This window comes from Balaenoptera borealis (genome assembly GCF_965194805.1).
Source record: "Balaenoptera borealis genome assembly, chromosome: 1".
Lineage (NCBI taxonomy): Eukaryota > Metazoa > Chordata > Mammalia > Artiodactyla > Balaenopteridae > Balaenoptera > Balaenoptera borealis.
Window position 1 is genome coordinate 162,660,180 of NC_138860.1, and position 23,545 is coordinate 162,683,724.

At 40.7% G+C, this 23,545-nt stretch overlaps 2 protein-coding genes across 2 annotated transcripts in view; both read left to right on the plus strand.

The window, feature by feature from the left end:
- RHBDL2 (rhomboid like 2) overlaps positions 1-23,545 on the plus strand; it is a 97,287-nt gene that overhangs the window by 9,657 nt on the left and 64,085 nt on the right. The window lies entirely within an intron of this gene.
- On the plus strand, positions 6,760-17,299 carry LOC309627455 (bMERB domain-containing protein 1). Its single transcript, XM_082389429.1, has one exon. The coding sequence runs from the start codon at positions 15,649-15,651 to the stop codon at positions 16,159-16,161; it is 513 nt and encodes a 170-aa protein (XP_082245555.1). The 5' UTR covers positions 6,760-15,648; the 3' UTR covers positions 16,162-17,299.

Sequence of the window (23,545 nt, forward strand, 5' to 3'; positions counted from 1 at the left end):
TCTGAGTATATACTCAAAATAATCGAAAGCAGGACCTTGAAGAGACATTCATGCACCCGTATTCATAGCAGCATTATTTACAATAGCTAAAACATGGAAGCAACCCAAGTATCCACTGACTTATAAATGGATAAGCAAAATGTGGTATATACAAACAATGGAATATTTTTCGGCCTTAAAAGGGAAGGAAATTCTGCAATATGCTACAAAAACATGGATAAACCTTGAGTGAAATAAGTCAGTCACAAAAAGACAAATACTGTATGATTCCTCTTATGTGAGGTACTTAGAGTAGTTAAATCATAGAGATGAAAAGTAGAATAGTGGTTGCCAGGGGCTGGGGGATGGGAGGAAATGGGGAGTTATTGTTTAATGGATGTAGTTTCAGTTTTACAAGATGAAAAGATTTATGGGGATGGATGGTGGTGATGGTTGCACAACAATGTGATTGTACTTAATACCACTGAACTGTACACTTAAAAATGGTTAAGATGGGCTTCCCTGGTGGCGCAGTGGTTGAGAATCTGCCTGCTAATGCGGGGGACACGGGTTCGAGCCCTGGTCTGGGAGGATCCCACATGCCGCGGAGCAACTGGGCCTGTGAGCCACAATTACTGAGCCTGCGCGTCTGGAGCCTGTGCTCCGCAACAAGAGAGGCCGCGATAGTGAGAGGCCCGCGCACCGCGATGAAGAGTGGCCCCCACTTGCCACAACTGGAGGAAGCCCTCGCACAGAAACGAAGACCCAACACAGCCAAAAATAAATAAATAAATTAATTAATTAAAAAAAAAAAGGTTAAGATGGTAAATTTTATGTTATATGTATTTTGCCACCACAAGAAAAGGAAAAAAAGAAAAAAAAAATACCCTAGGAATAAGTTGAACAAAATCACAGGTCATATATAAAGAATATGATTAAATCTTATTGAACAACATAAAATTAGAGCTAGACAAATGGAAAGTTATGTGTTCTTGGATAAGAAAACAATGTTATAAAAACAAAAATATTTTAAAATATTTATATTTAATGCAATTCCAGTTAGAATACTGACAGGCAGTTGTTTTTTTTTAATTTTATTTTTTTAAAAATAAATTTATTTATTTATTTTTGGCTGCGTTGGGTCTTCATTGCTGCGCGCAGGCTTTCTCTAGTTGCGGCGAGCGGGGGCTACTCTTCATTGTGGAGCATGGGCTCTAGAGCGTAGGCTCAGTAGTGTGGTGCACGGGCTTAGCTGCTCTGCGGCATGTGGGAGTTTCCCGCACCAGGGTTTGAACCCCTGTCCCCTGCATTGGCAGGCAGATTCTTAACCACTGCACCACCAGGGAAGTCCTGACAGACAGTTTTTTAAAAAATCTATTGAACTGAATTGTTAAAATGATCTTAAACCCATATGGAAGACTATATAACCTAGAATAATCAAGAAAAGTATGAAAATTAAGTACAATGAAGGGAGACTACTTGCTTAACTAGATACCAGAAAACTCAGAAAACTGCTGTAATAAATTAATACAACATTGGCATAAAAATATACCATCGGAAAGTAATAGAATATCTAGAACTAGATATTAGATTATAAGAGAGTTCAGCATATGACAACACTGTCATTTGTCATAGTCAGAGGGAAAAACATGGTTCCTCTAGTAAATGATGCTGTAAATCTGGTTCTATATATGGAAGAAAATAATTTGACCCCATCTCATACAATTTCAAAACATGGTTTAAATATTATCATTTAAATATAAACATATAATAAAAATCTTAGAAGAAAATCTAGGAGGGGATCTGACATACAACATAGTGACTATAGTTAATAATATTGCACTGTATACTTAAAATTTTCTGAGAGCAGACTTTAAATGTTCTCACTATAGCACATACAAAAGGTAACTATGTGAAATGATGGGTGTGTTAATTAACTTGATTGTGATAATCATTTCAAAATGCATACCAATATTGATTCATCCCTGGGAATTCCCTGGCAGTTCAGTGGTTAGGACTCCCGCGCTCTCACTGCTGAGGGCCCAGGTTTGATCCCTGGTTGGGGAACTAAGATTCCCACAAGCTGCGTGGCCCAACCAAAAAAAAAAAAATCATCCTATTGTACACCTTTAAAAAATAGGTGTACAATTGTACACCTTTAAAAAATCATGTTGTACAACCTAAATATATACAATTTTTACTTGTCAATCATATCTCAGTAAATCTAGGGGAAAAAAAGACACCTTCCCCGGTAAAGTAGCTGTGTAAACTGCAGGTGCTTAAAACATTTTGGTGAAATTTGAATATGTTTACATAATTTAAAGAAGAAAACATTTAAAAATAAAAGCAACTATTTTTATTTTGAATATGTTTTAAAAAAGAAAGAAAATGTAGGAGACCATATGTACAATCTAGGTATGAGGTAGGAGGGTAGCAGACTCAGAGATTATAAAATAAAAGAACTACTTGACCAAATGAAACCTTTTAAATGAATTTATAAAAGAGACAACAAATCTGGGAGGAAAATTCAACAGAGAGAATGGAAAGTTAATATTTATAACACGAGAGGAATACCTACAAACAGACAAGAAGGGGACTGATAACCCTGTAGAAAAAACGGACAGAGAACATGACGAAGTAATTCATGGAAGAACAAGTCTGAATGGACGAGAAGCATATAAGAAGTGCTAAGTCTCACTAATAGCCAGAGAAATGCAAAATAAAGTAACAATAAGATATCACTTTATATTTATCGAACTGTGAAAGTTAAAAAATTCAGAAAATATTTATTGCTGGTGGAATTGCTGAAAAAGAGGAATTATTATATATTGCTGTAAACTGGTAGAGTCTTTTCCAGAAAGCATTTCAGCAACATCTGTTAAAAATAAAAACATACCTTTTCTTTTACAAATCCCACTTCTGGGTAGACACCCTAAGAAAGAAAAGCACTGGAATATATCTACTTAGATGTTTATTGCCACATTGTTCGCAACAGCCAAACTGAGATTAAAGAGAATATTCATCATTCAAGCAGTGATTGAGTAAAGTATGGTACATTTAATGCAGCTATTAAAAAGCATGGATCAGAAGTATGCAAATTTACATGGTAGGATTTTTAAAAGGAAACTAAGGTATGGAGAAATTACCTAAGTCATCCAAGATGGCACACCTAAAAAGGAGTTAGGGCCAGGATTCAAAAAGTCTGGGTCAGAGTCCATGAATCAGCCACTATACTATGTTCCTTCTGAGGGGGAGTGACTAGAAAGTTGGTAGAGGATGACAAATAAAAGGGAGAAAAAGAGAGAGGTCGCTAAATACCATGAACGTTTAGAGGACCATGGAACAAAGGTGGAATAATTATCTGGTAGCAACTGTGTCATCCCCCAAGTCCTTCCCCGCCCAAGACAGGACAGGACAGGAGAGGCTCCCCTTCCTAGCTCTCAATGTGGTATGGGAATGGTGACTTTTCTTAGGTTACCAGAGGTACTTCCGGCTTCCTTTGTTGGGTTACAGAAACTTGGCAACAGGTACCACAGTGCTTTGGGGCTTCTTACCATCCCCTCCTGAGCTGTTTCTGTGTCTCCTCTCTGTTGGTGTGGCTCTGACTGCCCCTGCTGCTGGCCACTGCTGGTGCAGCTATTATCACTCCCAGAGATGGGAGACAGTGGAAGACTCTCTTCTCTCTGCCATGTAGCAGAGTGACGTGGTTAAGACACAGACCTGGGCACCTGGTAGATGTGGTTTCAAATCCCAGCTCTGTTATTGACCACTTGTGTTAGCCTAGGCCAGTCACAACTTCTCTGAGTATTAATTTGCCCACCTGTATAATGAACCTACATTACAGGTCAATTGTCAAAAATAACTGAGTAATGTATCTCAAATGCTTAGCACAGCTCTTATTAATAAAGTTCGAAAGTTTCCCTCAGTAACCCACAACCTTTCTTCCCATTATTTGCAATGGGACTCCAACAAAGAAAGAAGTTGGGCAGTGAGCAAACTGTTTTGCTTTCATATCTTCTAAGAAAATTTTGAAAAATTGTATATTCCTATGCATATATTTAAGCTGACATTTAAATTTTTTCACTCAGATGAAATATCGTAAAGAATAGGATTTCCAGCATATTGCAGATATTAACAATTTGAACTCAAAAAAACCATTATGTAACTATTTTGAATATATTGAGTAGAATCTGAACACTATCAAGTGGTCTAGAATGAGAGTTCTGACCAATAAGGGCACCATATCAGATAGTGCTTGACCAAACTAAGATAAGTATGACCATGACACCACCACTGGATATTTGTTACTGCCAGAATCTTGATATCATTGCTGCAGGCTTTCAGAATCACAAATTGAATCTTTACAAGTGTCCAGTGTCCCAGCCTTGAGCATCTTACTGGTTATTGGCCCATGGCCAGTTGATAGGGGAGAGAGAAGGAAAATACCTGTCTCCCTTCAACCTTCTGTCATATAGTTTGGGCTTCTCCCTCCCACTGAGACCATAAATGGGACATTCCCTCAAAATAGGAAGGGTGCTCAGGCCAAAAAACAAGAAGGTACCTTTCAGAAATGAATAATAAAAACAGTAGCCAATATTTATTGAGAGATATTTACATGCAAGTTTTACATATGTTTACTCTGTTAATGCTCACAATAGCTCTATGAGGTATATTGCATTATTATGCTATGTGGTAGGCTAAACCATGGCCCCCAAAGATATCCACTCCCTAATCCCTCAACCTGGCAAAGGGTAAATATTACCTGTTATATACTAAAGAATATGGCAAAGGGTAAATATTACCTGTTATATACTAAAGAATTTGCCGGTCTTATCCCTGTGAAGTGAATTATATCTCAAACAAGCTGTTATAAAAACTTATTAATACATGGGATTTCCCTGGCTGTCCAGTGGTTAAGACTCCTTGCTTCCACTGCAGGGGTCACGGGTTCAATTCCTGGTCCGGGGAACTAAGATCCCACCTGCCAACACGGCATGGCCAAAACAAACAAACAAACAAACAAATAACTTATTAATACATAGTAGAATTGCTATGGACGATAACTCGATTTCACCTTGAAGGTGGATCTGTGGCTGCCAACAGTTCCAGAGTCACATAATCACAGTATTTTAACCAGAAAGGAAAGGAGCATCTTTCTCCCAACTCTGCTTTGAAAAATCCAGGGAAAATGCTGATTCACCTGTTTTGGGTTATGCTCGCATCCCTGTGTCCCAGGGAGTTACAGGTCTGTGATCAGAAGTGAGGGAGGAGTCTGGGAGGACAAAAAACAGGATTCCACTGCATTAGGGAATACATGCAGAATTAATTGCAGAAATTGCCTAGAGAAGTTTGGCAGAATCCGAGAGGGAATATTGGAGCTTGAATATCGAGTCTGCCACCAAGGAGCAACAAGCGCACAGTTAGATCAAGCATGTTTGTTTGCTTTGAGGAGTCTCAGTAGAGACGCACGATTTAAGTAATTAATTAAAGCTGTAGCCATTGTCTTAATAGCTTACAGGGCTGTAAGGTAAATTCAGAACCAACACTCTGGCCAGCAAAGAACTTAGAACAATGTAGAGGAAGAAGTTCAAAGCTATAAAAACCATACACACGCAGGGATAGATAGATAGATAGATACACAAACTGATTAGAGTAGTTGTTTTTCGGAAATGTGCTTGAGGGACACACTCATTTTTTTGTTTTCATTTTTTGTATTGTTTAAATATTTTGCAATATTTTATAAGAAATAAAGATTTTTTTAAAAAAACAAAAACTGTGCGAAAAAGAAATGGAGCTCTCTTTATTGTCAGACTGTCCTTATCTTCTCCAGGACTCTTCACTCTCACTGGCTATTAAAAGTAGATTAGGACTTCTCTGGTGGCGCAGTGGTTAAAAATCCGCCTGCCAATGCAGGGGATACAGGTTTGAGCCCTGGTCCAGGAAGATCCCACATGCCGCAGAACAACTAAACCCGTGCGCCACAACTGCTGAGCCTGCGCTCTAGAGCCCGTGAGCCACAACTACTGATCCCACGAGCCACAACTACTGAAGCCCACGCGCCTAGAGTCCGTGCTCTGCAACAAGAGAAACCACCGCAATGAGAAGCCCGTGCACTGCAACGAAGAGCAGCCCCCGCTCGACGCAACCAGAGAAAACCCGTGCGCAGCAACGAAGACCCAACGCAGCCATAAATAAATTTATTTTAAAATTTAAAAAATTTTAAAGAAAGTAGATTAGAAAAAAAGTGTGTATTTTATACTCCATACACGTAAAACAAAAAGGGAGAGGTGTACATTCACATACCCTTAGATAATCTTTGGAACAATAAACAGGAAACTGGTAGAAGTCAATTATTCTTGGGAGGAAAACTGCAGGATTGGAGGATAGAGGAGGGTACTTTTCATTGCATACTGTTGACAGTGTTTGAATTGTTTTACTATGTGAATGTATTGCCTATTAAAAATAATTTTTAGGGACTTCCCTGGTGGTGCAGTGGTTAAGACTCCATACTCCCCATGCAGGGGGCCCAGGTCCGATCCCTGGTCCGGGAACTAGATCCCACATGCATGCTGCAACTAAGAGTTCACATGCCACAACTATGGAGCCCGCCTGCAACCAAATAAATAAAGACCCGATGCAACCAAATAAATAAATAAATATTTTTAAAAATAATAATTTTTTAAAAATTGAAGTATAGTTAATTTACAATGTTGTGTTAGTTTCAGGTGTACAGCAAAGTAATTCAGCTATTATATATGTGTGTGTGTGTGTGTGTGTGTGTGTGTGTGTGTGTGTTCTTTTTCAGATTCTTTTCCATTATATGTTATTACAAGATACTGAGTACAGTTCCCTATGCTATACAGTGGGCCCTTATTGTTTACCTATTTTATATACAGTAGTGTGTATAAGTTAATCCCAAACTCCTCATTTATCTCCCCCTACCCCCGCTAACCATAAGTTTGTTTTCTATGTCTGTAATTCTATTTCTTTGTTGTAATAAGTTCATTTGTTTTAGATTCCACATATAAGGGATATCAGATGATATTTGTCTTTCTCTGTCTGACTTACTTCCCTTAGTATGATAATCTCTAGGTCCATTTATGTAGCTGCAAATGACATTATTTCATTCTTTTTTATGGCTGAGTAATATTCCATTGTATATATATACCACATCTTCTTTATCCATTCATCTGTCAATGGACATTTAGGTTACTTCCATGACTTGGCTATTGTAAATAGTGCTTCTGTGAACATAGGGGTGCATGTATCTTTTCAAATCATAGTTTTGTCTGGGTATATGTCCAGGAGTGGGATTGCTGGATCATATGGTAACTCTATTTTTAGTTTTTTTAAGGAATCTCCATACTGTTTGCCATAGTGGTTGCACCAATTTACATTCCCACCAACATTGTAGGAGGGTTCTCTTTTCTCCACACTCCCTCCAGCATTTGTTATTTGTAGACTTTTTAATGATGGCCATTCCAACTGGTGTGAGGTGATACCTCATTGTAGTTTTGATTTTCATTTGTCTAATAATTAGTGATATTAAGCATCTTTGCATAAAATTAATTTTTTTAGAAAGTAGCATTCAGAGATTGAATAAAGGTGGAATGGTAGTATCTGAGGCAGAGAGGGTAGATAGCTATCTCCACATATGTGCCAGTCCCCTCCTACCCTGACTCCCTATACTGCAGAAGCTGGAAAGCTAGAACTACATTTCCAAACCTCCTTGCAGCTGGATGTGTTTTAAATTCCCCGATGCATGCCTAAGGGGCTTGTTGAATCTGGAACTGAGTTAAGTGGGGGAGAAGTGAGGCAGCATGTGAGGATTTAAGGTGTCATCACTCTGGCAGTGGCTTCCTCTTCCCCACATCTTGGCTAAGGTGTTGGGTTCTCAGAACCAATAGTTGGGACAACAACTTCCTAATTCCCCAGTTTTCTGATGTGGCAGAGATAACAGTTTTCTTGGTGAAAGCTGTGCCTGACTTAAATCAACCCCCATTCAATAACCAGCTCTAAGCATAGATCATTACAGTTTGTGAGTCTTGTTTGCAGCAGTCTCTGTGAGGTATATGGGGCCAGTCTCAAGTTGATGTCCCTGACAGGGGCGGTCTTGAAGGTTAAGGGTGTAGTGGACACTTTACACTTCTTTAGGGCCCTCCGCATTGGAACCCCCTGTCTTGCATTTGGGGAATTCTCTCGGTTATGAAGCTAATCTATGGGGCCTATCAATCATCCTCTACAAAAGCTGAAGTGCTAGGAACTTCCTTTCCACATCCCTTGCAGCTAGAGCATCAGCATGTGGACAAGGCTCTGCCAGTCCAACACACCTGCCTCAAAGCTGGCTAGAAAAATTGGTTTCAGGAAGATCACTTCCTGGAAAAGCAGTGGCTGCAGAGGTAGTGGTCAGTCCAGTACTGAACACTGGTTGTATCATCGGCACAGTCTTCATGTCCAGAGTTCTGTAGCCATGGCAGTGGTGTCCTTATCACCAGACCAGTTCTGCACCTTGATATTAGCTGTTTCTCATTGTGTGGCCTAGAATGTGAGTCTTCTCTTCAGCTCTCCCACTGATTCTATGAGCTATTTAATATCCTTTTAATAAATTTCTTTTCTGCTTAAAACACGCAGAATTCGTTTCTGTTGTTTGAAATTAAGAATCTAGATGGATACAAATAAAGAAGACAAATCCTCCCACTTAGGTAGGGCTTTTGCCAGCAAGATTTGCAGTTTAAGGAACACACTTTGTGTTAACACAAGTATGGTAATAAGTGATAGCATGTATTCACCTGTGCTGTCATGTATCTTACTTATATTAGTCAGGCTTCTTTGGAGAAGAATAGATACATCAAATCGGCTCATAGAGTTAAGGAGGCTGAGAAGTCCCACAATCTGCTGTCTACAAGCTGGAGACCCAGGAAAGCCGGTGATGGTGACGTAATTCAGTCCAAGTCCAAAGGCCTGAGAACCGGGGGAGCTGATTGTTTAAATCCCAGTCTGAGGGCCAGAGAAGACAAGATGAGATGTCCCAACTCAAGCAAGTAGGAAGCAAAAAAGGATGAATTCCTCCTTCTTCTACATGTTGTTGCTCTATTCAGGCCCTCAATGGATTGGATGATGCCCATTCACATTTGGGAAGGCAAACCACTTTACTGAGTCCGCGGATTCAAATGCTAATCTCATACAGAAAATCCCATCCATTCTTACAGACACATGCAGAAATAATGTTTAATCTGGGCACCCCTTAGCCAGTCAAGTTGACACATAAAACTGACCATCACATACTGTATTGATAAGGATTCTTTTGGTTGTAAAAAAACCCGAAAAACTCAATACAAACCATATTAGGCAAAATGGGAAAAATATTTTGGGCTCATCAAATCTGTTGCCTAGAGGAGAGTTAGGAATACAGGTGGGCTGCAGGACTCCCTCCCTATTTTGTCTCTGTTTTTTTGTTTTGTTTTGCTTTGTTTTTAGCACATTGGCTTCATTTTCTCTTATTGGTAACTGGCTTTCTCTACATGGCAGGAATGTGACTAGCAGGTCCTAATTTTTTCAATGTACAACTTCCACCCCTGGAGAAGGATGAACGTTATCAATTCAAGCCTGAAAAATCCTGGAGAAGGAGTTTAATTGGCCTGACTAGAATGAAATGCCCTCCCCAGACCAATCAACTGTGGCCAGGAGCGATGTGATTATGTAAAAATATGGTATCTCCCATGGGAGTCATATGAATTGTGAGAAGGGAGGAGTTAGTGTCCAAAACAAAGGAAAAGTGCTAGATGTGCAATACCACAGGTATTTATTATGGTCCACCTGACGATCACATGCACACATATGTATAGGCACACACACGTGCTCTTTCTTCCCACACATACTTTTCCAAAAATTCTGTATGTAATACAATGCAATTAAACCATATACAACTTCAAGCACATTCACATCCAAAATTACACCTAGTTATTGAATCCATTTCTGAGTACCGAATCTCTAGGTGATGTCTAATCTCAGTCAGATTCAGATCTTACAACTTATGGCCAAAATGATACATTTAACTATAAGCAATATACCATATATAAAACAGTACAGGAAAAACAGCATGACCTTGTTGTGGGCTGAATTATAGTCTTCAAAAATTCATATGTTGAAGACCTAATCCTCTGTACTTCAGAATGTGGCTTTATTTGGATAGTGTCTAAAGAGGTAATTAAAGACATTATTGGGGTGGGCCCTAATTCAATAAGACTGGTGGACTTACAAGAAGAGGAAATTTGGACACAGACATACACAGAGGGAAAATACAGGGAGAAGATGGCCATCTATAAGCCAAGGAGAGAACCTCAGAAAAAAATAACTCTGCCAACACCTTGATCTTGGACTGTAACCTCCACAACTGTGAGAAAATAAACTTTTGCTGTTCAAGCCATCCAGTCAGTATTACTTTGTTATGGCATCCCCGGCAAATTAGTACAGTCATCAATTAAAACTCTCATTTTAAAAAGGGGGAAAATGGGTGTCACAGTGGTTAAGAATCCGCCTGCCAGGCTTCCCTGGTGGCGCAGTGGTTGAGAATCTGCCTGCCAATGCAGGGGACACGGGTTCGAGCCCTGGTCTGGGAAGATCCCACATGCCGTGGAGCAACTAGGCCCGTGAGGCACAATTACTGAGCCTGCGCGTCTGGAGCCTGTGCTCCGCAACAAGGGAGGCCGCGATAGTGAGAGACCCGCGCACCGCGATGAAGAGTGGCCCCCGCTTGCCGCAACTGGAGGAAGCCCTCGCACAGAAACGAAGACCCAACACAGTCATAAATAAATAAATAAATAAATAAATAAATAAATAAATAAACAAAATTAAAAAAAAAAAAAGAATCCGCCTGCCAATGCAGGGGACACGGATTCGAGCCCTGGTCTGGGAAGATCCCACATGCCACAGAGCAACTAAGCCCGTGAGCCACAACGACTGAGCCCACATGCCACAACTAGTGAAGCCCGTGTGCCTAGAGCCTGTGGTCCGCAACAAGAGAAGACACCGCAATGAGAAGCCCGCGCACCACAACGTAGAGTAGCTCCCGCTCACCGCAACTAGAGAAAGCCTGCGCACAGCAACGAAGACCCAACTCAGCCAAAAATAAATAAATAAATAAATAAAATTAAAAAGAAAAAGTAGGGGGGGGGATAAGATACAACATACAGATTTATTCCAAGCCCTGATAGAATATGGTAAGGCCTACACATTTCATAGATGTTCATTCATTAACTCATTTTCCTGACCAGGTCACCACATTTACACCTCTGGAGGGTACCATTCGCATGATAGCAGGTGTGCACTGAACAACCTGTGCAGCTGTATGTAGAGGTCACTTCCTTCCAGTAAGTAAATTCCTTAGTTAGAGAATCTGGTCATCCTGGATTATGACCATGAAGAGATTTTCCTTGTCCAGGATCCTTCAGAAATACTCCTTGAGAGGGGGATAGGAGAGGACTCCTCTCCAGGGAGCTGTTTCGATTCAGTGTCACTCCTTGTACTGGTAAAATATTTGGGACTGGAGACTGCCTTAGGGGTTGCACAATAGATCTCAGTTTTTATTTTGTTTTCGTTTCCTGGCAATATAATTTCCTTAAGACTTTTTTTTTTTTGCTGCTTTGGGTCTTCATTGCTGTGTGCTTCCTCTACTTGTGGTGAGCAGGGGCTACTCTTCCTTGTGGTGCGTGGGCTTTTCATTGCAGTGGCTTCTCTTGTTGCGGAGCACAGGCTCTAGGTGCGCAGGCTTCAGTAGTTGTGGCTCGCGGGCTCAGTAGTTGTGGCTTGTGGGCTCTAGAGCGCAGGCTCTGTAGTTGTGGCGCACGGGCTTAGTTACTCCGCGGCATGTGGGATCTTCCCGGACCAGGGCTCGAACCCGTGTCGCCTGCATTGGCAGGCGGATTCTTAACCACTGCTACAGCAGGGAAGTCCAAATTTCCTTAAGCCTTAAATTAGCTGGTTGCCATTTAACTTCACGGGGTGGGGGGGATTCTATTATCATCAACTATTTTGATTGTCCATTGCTCCATAACAAATGCTCCTAAAATTTAGCGAATTTAAACAACCACCATAGCTATTTATTTCTCACAATTCTGTGAGTTGACTGTGCTCAGCTGGACAGCTCTTCTCTCCTTTATATTAGCTGGGGCTTCATTAATGCCAGGTTCAAATGGGCTGGAACATCGGAAGATGGCTCCCTCATCTCACTGGCAGTTGACTGGGAGCTCAACAATTGGAGCTGTTGACCAGAGTTTCTCCGTCATCCTTCACATGGCCTCTCCACAATCTTGAGAGCATGCCAGCTGGGTTCCAAGAAGTGTTCCAAGTACCAGAAGTAGATGTTAGAGATCTTGTAATCCCTGCATCAAAAGTTAAACAGCATCAATCCCCCCACATTCTTTTAGTCAAAGCAAATTACAAGGCCAGCCCAAATTCAAGGAGAGAGGAGATAGCTTTACCTCTCAATGGAAACAGTGACAAAGAATTTGTAGCCGTCTTTAATCCACCACAGCAACCAATGCTTCTTACATAAAACATGATGTGAAAACCCTTGATCAATACTTTGCTAAGGAGAAGCAGGATCTGGTGCCAGATTATCTGGATTCTGCCACCCACCAGCTAGAATCACTTAATCTTCTACGTTTTAGGATTTATGAGTAAACATATATGTAAAAACTCTTAGGACAGTGTCTGGCACAAAATCTGTACTCTGTAAGTGCTTGTGATTATTATTAAGGAGGAATCTAAATGACCTTTAAATGAAAGAAACATCAAATAATTAGGCTTATGGTCTGGAAAACCTTCTTTTTCAGACTAAATTTCAAGTTTATTCAGATGAGATAAAATCTGTGGAATTAAGGTAAATAGGTGGGTGAGAATCAGAGTACATCAGTCAGAGTAATCTAAATGTTCTGCAACCAAATTGTCCTTAGTTCTTTACTTACCTTGAAATAGTTAAGCAAATGATCTAAACGGGGAAATATTATCAGGTCTCGTCCAGAAAAAATTTATAGTAATCATTGCAATTGACCTTGATCTACACTTGGTTGTTTTTTTTGTTTTTGTTTTTGTTTTTTAACACATGCACAAAATCGCCTACAAGGAAGGATTATTAGGCTTAATTTGCTTGAGGACTCTGAGATGCTGATAAGCTTTAAATTCCTGGGTAGCTTCTTCTTCTTCTTTTTTTTTTTAATGTATCTTTATTGGAGTATAATTGCTTTACAATGTTGTGTTAGTTTCTGTTGTACAGCAAAGTGAATCAGCTATAAGTATACATGTATCCCCATATCCCCTCCCTCTTGCGTCTCCCTCCCACCCTCCCTATCCCACCCCTCTAGGTGGTCACAAAGCACCGAGCTGATCTCCCTGTGCTATGCGGCTGCTTCCCACTAGCCATCCATTTTACATTTGGTAGTGTGTATATGTCAGTGCTACTCTCTCACTTCGTCCAGGCTTCCCCTTCTGCCCCCTGTTTCCTCAATTCCATTCACTACATCTCTGTTTTTATTCCTACCCTGCCACTAGATTCATCAGTACCGTTTTTTTAGATTCCATATATGTGCATTAGCATATGGTATTTATTTTTCTCTTTCTGAGTTTCTTCACTCTGTATGATAGACTCTAGGTCCATCCACCTCATTACAAATAACTCAATTTCGTTTCTTTTTATGGCCGAGTAATATTCCATTGTATATATGTGCCACATCTTCTTTATGCATTCATCTGTCGATGGACATTTAGGTTACTACCATGTCCTGGCAATTGTAAATAGTGCTGCAGTGAACATTGTGGTACATGTATCTTTTTGAATTGTGGTTTTCTCAGGGTATGTGCCCAGTAGTGGGATTGCTGGGTCATATGGTAGTTCTATTTTTAGTTTTTTAAGGAACCTCCATACTGTTCTCCATAGTGGCTGTATCAATTTATATTCCCACCAACAGTGCAGGAGGGTTCCCTTTTCTCCACCCCCTCTCCAGCATTTACTGTTTATAGATTTTTTGATGATGGCCATTCTGATCTGTGTGAGGTGATATCTCATTGTGGTTTTGATTTGCATTTCTCTAATGGTTAGTGATGTTGAGCATCTTTTCATGTGTTTGTTGGCAATCTGTATGTCTTCTTTGGAGAAATGTCTATTTAGGTCTTCTGTCCATTTTTGGATTGGGTTGTTTGTTTTTTTGATATGGAGCTGCATGAGCTGCTTGTGTTTTGGAGATTAATCCTTTGTCAGTTGCTTCATTTGCAAATATTTTCTCCCATTCTGAGGGTTCTCTTTTCGTCTTGTTTATGGTTTCCTTTGCTGTGCAAAAGCTTTGAAGTTTCATTAGGTCCCATTTGTTTATTTTTGTTTTTATTTCCATTTCTCGAGGAGGGGGGTCAAAAAGGATCTTGCTGTGATTTATGTCATAGAGTGTTCTGCCTATGTTTTCCTCTAAGAGTTTGATGGTGTCTGGCCTTACATTTATGTCTTTAATCCATTTTGAGTTTATTTTTGTGTATGGTTTTAGGAAATGTTCTAATTTCATTCTTTTACATGTAGCTTTCCAGTTTTCCCAACTCCACCTATTGAAGAGGCTGTCTTTTCTCCATTGCATATTCTTGCCTCCTTTGTCAAAGATAAGGTGACCATAGGTGCATGGGTTTATCTCTGGGCTTTCTATCCTGTTCCATTGATCTATACTTCTGTTTTTGTGCCAGTACCATACTGTTTTGATTGCTGTAGCTTTGTAGTATAGTCTGAAGTCAGGAAGCCTGATTCCTCCAGCTCCTTTTTTTCTTTCTCAAGGTTGCTTTGGCTTCCTGGGATACTTCTACCGTGCTTTGTTTTGCATGTAACTTGCATACCATAAGTCTAGTAAAATTTTTTTTGTTTTGCTTTGTTTTAGTTTTTATTTCTTCAGCCACAAACTTGAAAGACATGGTGCACATTTGCCCAAAGGTAGAATAGACAGAACCCATTTTGTTTATGAATAATCTGCTAATAGAAATGAGAGCAGAGCCTCCCTTCAAGGTACAATCAAGACAGAGCTTCAAGGAATGCTTGAACAATAGTAATTTGTCAAGAAAATTCAACAGACCTTCATTAGCTCTCAATCTTTTTAATTCTTTTTTTTTTTTTTGGTTGTGTTGGGTCTTCGTTGCTGTGCGTGGGCTTTCTCTAGCTGCGGTGAGTGGGGGCTACTCTTCATTGCGGTGCGTGGGCTTCTCATTGCGGTGGCTTCTCTTGTTGCAGAGTACAGGCTCTAGGTGTGTGGGCTTCAGTAGTTGTGGCTCGCATGCTCTAGAGCTCGGGCTCAGTAGTTGTGGCACACGGGCTTAGTTGCTCTGCGGCATGTGGGATCTTCCCAGACCAGGGATCAAACCCGTGTCCCCTGCATTGGCAGGTAGATTCTAAACCACTGCACCACCACAGAAATTCCTCTTTTTAATTCTTTAGTCTCATTCAGTTGTATGTACACATTAATTTCCAGTTTACTATGTCAGAGACTGAGGTGAGAGGGAAACATTTATTTTCAAAATAGTTCAGATTAATATGCCATGAGAACAATGAATATGCCGTTGCACCATTTCTTTATTCATGGATTTATGGATATTTGGATTGTTTCCACTTCATGACTGTTATGAATAATGTTTTCTTGAACCTCCATGGATCAGCTGGACATCATCTCCATGGCAGAGACAACCATGAGGCCAGAGGAGATCGAGCTGGAGATGGTGAAAATCCAGCGTCTCTGGGAAGTCTTGGTCCGGCGGGAGTCTGTGCTCAGGTTTATGATGGATGACATCCAGCTCTGCAACGACATCATGGACTTGAAGCAGGAGCTGCAGAACTTGGTCGCCATCCCAGAAAAAGAAAAAACCAAGTTGCAGAAGCAGAGAGAGGACGAGCTAATCCAGAAGATCCACAAACTGGTGCAGAAGAGGGACTTCCTGGTGGACGATGCAGAGGTTGAGCGGCTAAGGGAGCAAGAAGAAGACAAGGAAATGGCCGATTTTCTGAGAATCAAGTTAAAACCTCTAGACAAAGTAACCAAATCTCCAGCCAGCTCCCGAGCAGAAAAGAAAGCCGAGCCCCCACCTAGCAAGCCCACAGTAGCCAAGACGGGGCTGGCGCTCATCAAGGATTGCTGCGGGGCCACCCAGTGCAATATCATGTAGCCCCCACATGGGGTGCCCCCGGGGCCACGGGGACCCCCCCTCCCACCCTCTTGTCTTCATAGCCCCCATTTCACCGGGGCCCAAGAGCTCTCCAAGGCGGAAGGGATTGAAGGCAAGCCCATGACTGCCGCCAGGGGCCATGGGTGCGGCGGGCGGGCCCGGCCGCCCTGTACAGAGTGTAGCAATAGGGAGTCCCTCACCGTCGCATGGGCCTCCCCAGAGCATGCCGAACCCAGGAGTCTGTCTCACTGTTTATCCAACCACCAGGAAAGGTCCTCCCTCGAAAAAGTATATCTCCACTTCTATCTAGCTGTATCTAACCCACTGTGCGAATGAACTGGGAGGGGACATGATCCCCAGGTGTGTATAGTCGTGACTTTTCAACAGTCTAGCACCATGTTGGACACATCCCCCATCCACCCTCCTAGTTCTGCTGTCAGGCTGCCCCAAACGGCTCCACCCCCGATCTGTCCTCTCCCAGGGGCTGTGCCCTGGAGGGCTCCACACAGCCCATGTGTCTGGAGACACAGAGGGCCCATCTGTAAAGACTGAGCTTGTGTGTGGTGTCGTGGTCACATCTCCCGCTTCCTCCCCTCCTGTGTCTGGGCACGGCTTGTATCAGGAGTGTGTCCGTTCGCTCTTGGCTCTTCCTTCCCTTGCAACATCTGTCCCAGGTGTGTGGAGCAGAGTGGGGATGGGGCCCCGGCTGAAGCACACCTAGTACTTGGGAGAGGTAGCAGAGAGCTGGGAGCTCCAACTCGAGGCAAGGGCAGATGAGAAGGGACCCAGAGCAGATGCTGACCCAGGCACTCTCCACCCCCGGGGGCCACCGGATGGACGGAGTGCCAGCAGGACGCCACTCACCAGCCTAACACACAGACCTCCGCAAACAACAATGGCGGGCAGGAGAAGCGGCCTGACCCAACCGTGTCCCATCATTCGGTGGTGTATTTTAACCAGCCTAACAATTCCACCTGTGTAACTTGATGTACATTTGCTACAGCCAGCCCGGCACAGCCCATGTGACCTCTCTGTACGTGTGTGTGTGTCGTGACCGGCCTAAGTAGTTAGCATAACTCAAGATTTGCTGATGTGCAATCATCCATCAGAGAAAATAAAAATGGAAACCACGTACACAGCATTTTTAAAGTTTTTACTTTTTTCTTGACTATAGAAGTAACCCGTGTACATAGTTAATCATTTAAAAAGTACAGAACGTATAAAGAAGTGTTTTTGTTTTTTTAACTCCCATCATTCCTCCAGCCACTCTGACATTTTGGCATATTTCCTCTCTGTCTTTTTTTATGAATTTTTTTTCATGATTGGCATCCTATTGTACCATTCTATAACAGTTTTCTTTTTCCACTTATCATAGTATCACTATCGTTCTGCCACATCATTAAAAGCTCTTTGTAAACATTAAACACTCTTCATTAATATTTAAAAAAAAAAAAAATAGTTCAGCATCTCTGTGGTAGCAGCCTCCAAGATGGCGCCCAATAATCCTCGCCTTGTGATATTTATTTATTATTTAAATTTTTTCCCAGCTTTATTGAGATCTGATTGTATAACACTGTATAAATTTAAGGGGTATAACTTGATGATATGCTATGCCTATATATTGCAAAACGATTATCACAATGTTAGTGATGTATAATTACACATATATGTCACTAATATATAACACATAATTACTTTTGTGTGTGTGTGGTGAGAACATTTAAGATTTACTCTCTTAGCAACATTCCTGGCCTTGTGATATTCATGCCCTTGTGTGTCCCCTCCCACATTTGATAAAGACTGACTTGTGAGATCAATAGAATTCTACCAAAGTGATAGTATGAACCTATTGAGAATAGGTCATAAAAGACATTGTCTCTTCTGCTTTGGTCCCTTTGGTAACTTGCTTTTGAGGAAGTCAGTCACTATTTTATGAGGACACTATGTAGCCCTGGGAGATACTCACATGGAGTGGAACTGAGGCCTCCTACCAACAGCTGACACCACCTTGCCACTTGGAAGCAGATCCTATAATCCCAGTCAAGCTTCCAGATGACTATTACTCTAGTTAACATCATTTATTTATTTATATTTTGGCTGCTCTGTGTCTTAGTTGTGGCATGCAGACTTCTCAGTTGCGGCATGTGTGCAGGATCTAGTTCCCCTACCAGGGATTGGGCCTGGACTCCCTGCGTTGGGAGTGTGGAGTCTTACCCCCTGGACCACCAGGGAAGTTCCTAGTTGACATCTTTATTGCAACCTCATGAAAGATCCTGAATGTTCCAGCCAAGCTGCTCCTGAATTTCTGACTCACAAACACTCCAAGATATAGTAGTTTATTGTTTCTGTAAGCCACTAAATTTGGGGGTTAGTTTGTTATATAGCAATAGATAATTAATATAATCTCCATTTTCAAGAATAATGACAACGGCCCTCAGTTGACAGACAGCAAGAAAACAAGGACCTCAGTCTGACAACCATAAGGAACTGAATGAACTCTGCCAACATTTAGTGAGCTTCAGATAAGATTGTATCCCCCTTCGACACCTTGATTGTATCCTACTTCAACACTGTGAGGTACTGAGCAGAGGTCTCAGCTAACCGGTACCCAGACTCCTTACACGTGGAAACTGAGATAATAAATTTGTGTTGTTTAAAAAAAAAAAGAAGAAGAAGAATGGTAATCAGGGGAAAGTTAGCCATAATGTGACCTGTAGCAATATAACAAAATCTCCTTCTCCAGCTTTATCCCATAAGATGTATTAAACAACAGTACATTTATTTTGTAAGTAAATTTGGCAAGAAATATCCTATTTAGTCCCCAAAGCTATTTCTAGAGGGCATTGCTAATTTGGAGGATGAACATGTTAGCAGGCATAATGGGAAATGTTACAGAAAAGAGGTCTGACAAGCTTGGGAAGTGCTAGGTGAAGCAAAGTTGAACAGACGTGTCTGTTTGTTACAGGACTTGTTAGAGCCTTATGATGCTGACATGCCCTGTGACTCTTCAAGGGACAGTTTATAATATGAAACATTTTCTACACTTAATTAACCAAGAAACCCTTCTTTCGGGATCATGTAATGAGACTAGGATCTGTGGAATATACTTGAAACACTGGCCAAAGAGAAATGACCTATGGGATACAGTCTTCTCAAGCAGAACACCCCATTGTCAATTTTGTCATTCAGAACTTTCAGAGATAATTATGTCTGCTTCAAGCACATAGAATAAATAGAAGTTTAAAATTCTTCTTGTAATAATCTATAATGGAAAAGAATCTGAAAAAGAAAAAAATATACATATAAAACTGAATCACTTTGCTGTACAGGTGAAACTAACAGAACATTGTAAATTAATCGTACTTCAATTACAAAAAAGTTTAAAATTTTATCAAACTGCAAAAAAAATGGCAGTAGAAAAATGAAATCATAAAACCCTGCAAAGAAAACAGGAGATATTATGAACAATCTAGGAGTGAGGCAGATCTTCCTAGCCAATACTGGAAATGCAGAAGCTGTAAGGAAGAGATAGACATATATTTTTTTAAATTTATTTTTTCATTTTATTATTTATTTTTGGCTGCATTGGGTCTTTGTTGCTGCATGCAGGCTTTCTCTAGTTGCGGAGAGCAAGGGCTACTCTTCACTGAGGTGCACAGACTTCTCATTGCAGTGGCTTCTCTTGTTGTGGAGCATAGGCTCTAGGCATGTGGGCTTCAGTAGGTGTGGCACAGGGGCTCAGTAGTTGTGGCATGTGGGCTCAGTAGTTGTGGCTCATGGGCTCTAGAGCGCAGGCTCAGTAGTTGTGGTGCACGGGCTTATTTGCTCCGTGGCATGTGAGATCTTCCCAGACCAGGGCTCAAACCCATGTCCTCTGCATTGTCAGGCAGATTCTTAACCACTGTGCCACCAGGGAAGCCCAGACATATTTTATCATGTAAAAATAAAGCTCTTTTTTTTAAATAAATTTATTTATTTTGTTTATTTATGTTTTTTGACTGCATTGGGTCTTCGTTGCTGTGCATGGGCTTTTCTCTAGTTGTGGCGAGCAGGGGCTACTCTTCGTTGTGGTGAGCAGGCTTCTCATTGTGGTGGTTTCTCTTGTTGCGGAGCACGGGCTATAGGCATGCGGGATTCAGTAGTTGCGGCACGTGGGCTCAATAGTTGTGGCTTGCAGGCTCTAGAGCACAGGCTCATTAGTTGTGGCACAAGGGCTTAGCTGCTCCGTGGCATATGGGATCTTCCCGGACCAGGACTCGAACATGTGTCCCCTGCATTGGCAGGTGGATTCTTAACCACTGCGCCACCAGGGAAGCCCTTAAGCTCTTTTGTATGCTTAAAAAATTGTAAACAGATTAATTGATGAGAAATAGGTTAGAAAAATACATATTTTCAATTTTGGGCTTATGCATAGGGAATTAATATTTATAATATAAAGATCTCACTAACTGATAAGAAAAGAAAAGAATAATCCACTTAAAATGAGCAAAAGACAGGAAGAGATAATTCACAGAGGCGCAAATCTTAATGACCTACAGCCATTTGAAAAGATGTTCAAACTGACATGATTAAAGTTCAATGAAATACTACTTTAGACCCATTGGACCAGTAAATATTAAAAAGATTAATAGCACCTATTACTGGAAGGGTTTTGAGGAAAAAGTAACCCTTACATATTGCTGTCATAAACGTAAATTTTTTAAGTTCTTTTTGGAAAGCCACCTGGCAGCAGCTTCTATAATTAAAAATATGCAACCATCGATCCAACCCCTGTAAAATCTATTCTATACAAATAAAAGCACTCATATATAAAGACAAATGTATAATAATGGGTATATTAGTTTGCTTGGACTGCTATAACGAAATACCACAGACTGGGTGACTTAAACAACAGAAATTTATTTTCTCACAGTTCTGGAGGGTGGAAGTCCAAGATCAAGGTGCTGGCAGGTTTGGTTTCTCCTGAAGCCTCTCTTTCTTTGGCTTGTATTCAACCACCTTCTAGCTGTGTCCTCACATGGCCTTTCTTGTGCACTGCACCCCTGCTTCTTCTTGTAAGGACACCAGTCCATTGGATTAGGGCCCCACCCCTATGACCTCGCTTAACCTGAATTACCTCTTTAAATAACCCATCTACAAATAAAGTCACATTGGGGTTAGGACTTCAACATATGAGTTTTGGGAAGGGACACAATTCAGTCCATTACAAGATGTTTACAGTGAAATTGTTCATGGTGATAAAATACTAAAAATAAAAAGAACGTTTACCAAGCATAAGAAGTAATATTAAAAGTCTCTTTGTAGCTGCTAATGTGTTTTGTCCCCCCATCCCAACTCTTCCCTCTACATCAGAATGGCCATTATCTTGATTTTTTTCATTTTTTCCTACTTATTTTTATAGTTATTTTTTAAAATTAATTTTTATTGGAGTATAGTTGATTTACGGTGTCATGCTAGTTTCTGCTGTATAGCAATGTGAATCAGTTATAAATATACATATATCCACTCTTTTTTAGATTCTTTTCCCATACAGGTCATTACAGGGTATTGAGTAGAGTTCCCTGTGCTATACAGTAGGTTCTTATTAATTATCTATTTTATATATAATAGTGTGTATATGTCAATCCCAATCTCCCAATTTATCCTTCCCGCCCTCCCGCTTCCCACTTGGTAACCATAAGTTTGTTTTCTACATCTGTGACTCTATTTCTGTTTTGTAAATAGGTTCATTTGTACCTTTTTTTAAACTTCTATTTTTTCATTTTATTTATTTATTTATTTATTTATTTATTATTTATTTGGCTGTGTCAGGTCTTAGCTGTGACACGCAGGATCTTTGTTGCGGCCTGCGGAATCTTTCCTTGCAGCGCGCGGGCTTCTCTAGTTGCGGTGTATGGGCTTCTCTCTAGTTGTGGCGTGCGGGCTTCAGAGCACACGGGCTCCATAGCTGCAGCGTGCGGGCTTAGTTCCCCTGTGGCATGTGGGATCTTAGTTCCCCAATCAGGGATCAAACCTGCATCCCCTGCATTGGAAGGTGGTTCTTAACCACGGGACCACCAGGGAAGTCCCTGTACCATTGTTTTTAGATTCCACATATAAGCAATATCATATGATTTTAGTCTTTTTCTGTCTGACTTACTTTGCTCAGTATGACAATCTCTAGGTCCATTCATGTCATGTAGTTGTTTTATAAATGAAAATAACTAAAAAATATATACGTATATGAATGTATAGTTGACTCGTGAAAAATTCAGGTTTGAACTTCCAGGATCCACTTATACAGATAAGGAAGGCTGACTAAGTTATATGCTGATTAACCCCCTCCTTGTTCAAGAGTCAGCCGTAGATATAGATATAGATATCTGTGTATGTATAAATATGTGTGTATATATAAAATCTAAACAGTATTATGGAAAATATTGTTAGATTTGTCCTAGGTACTTTATAGTTTTCAAAAATATAGTTAATGATATATTCTTAAAATATTATAATGATATCATTTAAAGGTCTTTATATTATGTTAATTGCTGGTATGTAGCAATTGAATTGGCTTTTGAATATTGATCATAAAGCTGATAAATTTCCTAAATTATTAATTCAAATAAATTGCTTGTAGTTTTTTTGTGGGGAGGTTTCTATATAAGTAAGCATATTACCTGCATGTAATTTGTTTTGTTTTTTACTTTCCAATTCTTCAAAAAAAAAAAAGTTTTCTTTTTTTACTTTTCCTTTTTTTTTGCCCATGCCATGCAGCTTGCGGGATCTTAGTTCCCCAACCAGGGATTGAACCCGGGACCAGAAGTGAAAGCACTGTGTCCTAACTACTGGACCACCAGGGAATTCCCCTTTTTCTTTTTTTAATGTACAGTCTATCACCTCCAGCATAATATTGAGTAGAAATGGTGATGATGGGCATTCTTGTCTTATTTCTGATTCTAAAGAAAAAATGCTTTTAATATTTCACTATTTGTAGTAGTGGGCCCCTAAGATGGCCCTCAAGGGTCATTACCACTTAATATTCACACCCCTGAGTAGTTTCCTCCCTCAGTGAATCAGGGCTGGTTTCTATGATGGTAGAAGTGATGATGTGTGACTTTGAGGCTAGATGATAAAGGGCATTGTGGCTTCCACCTAAGTACATTGGATTGTTTGCTTTGGGGTAAGTCAGCCACCATGTTGTATGAACTCAAGGAGACCTGTGCAGGGGTCCACAAGGAGAGGAATGAAGGCTTCCTGCTAACAGCCTGTACCAACTTGCCGACAATATGAGTGAGGCACCTTAAAGTGCATCCTCTAGCCCCAGTCAAGCCTTCGGATTACTGCCACCTCATTAGAGTTTCTGAGCCAGGACCGTCCAACCAAGATGCTCTTGAATTTCTATCCC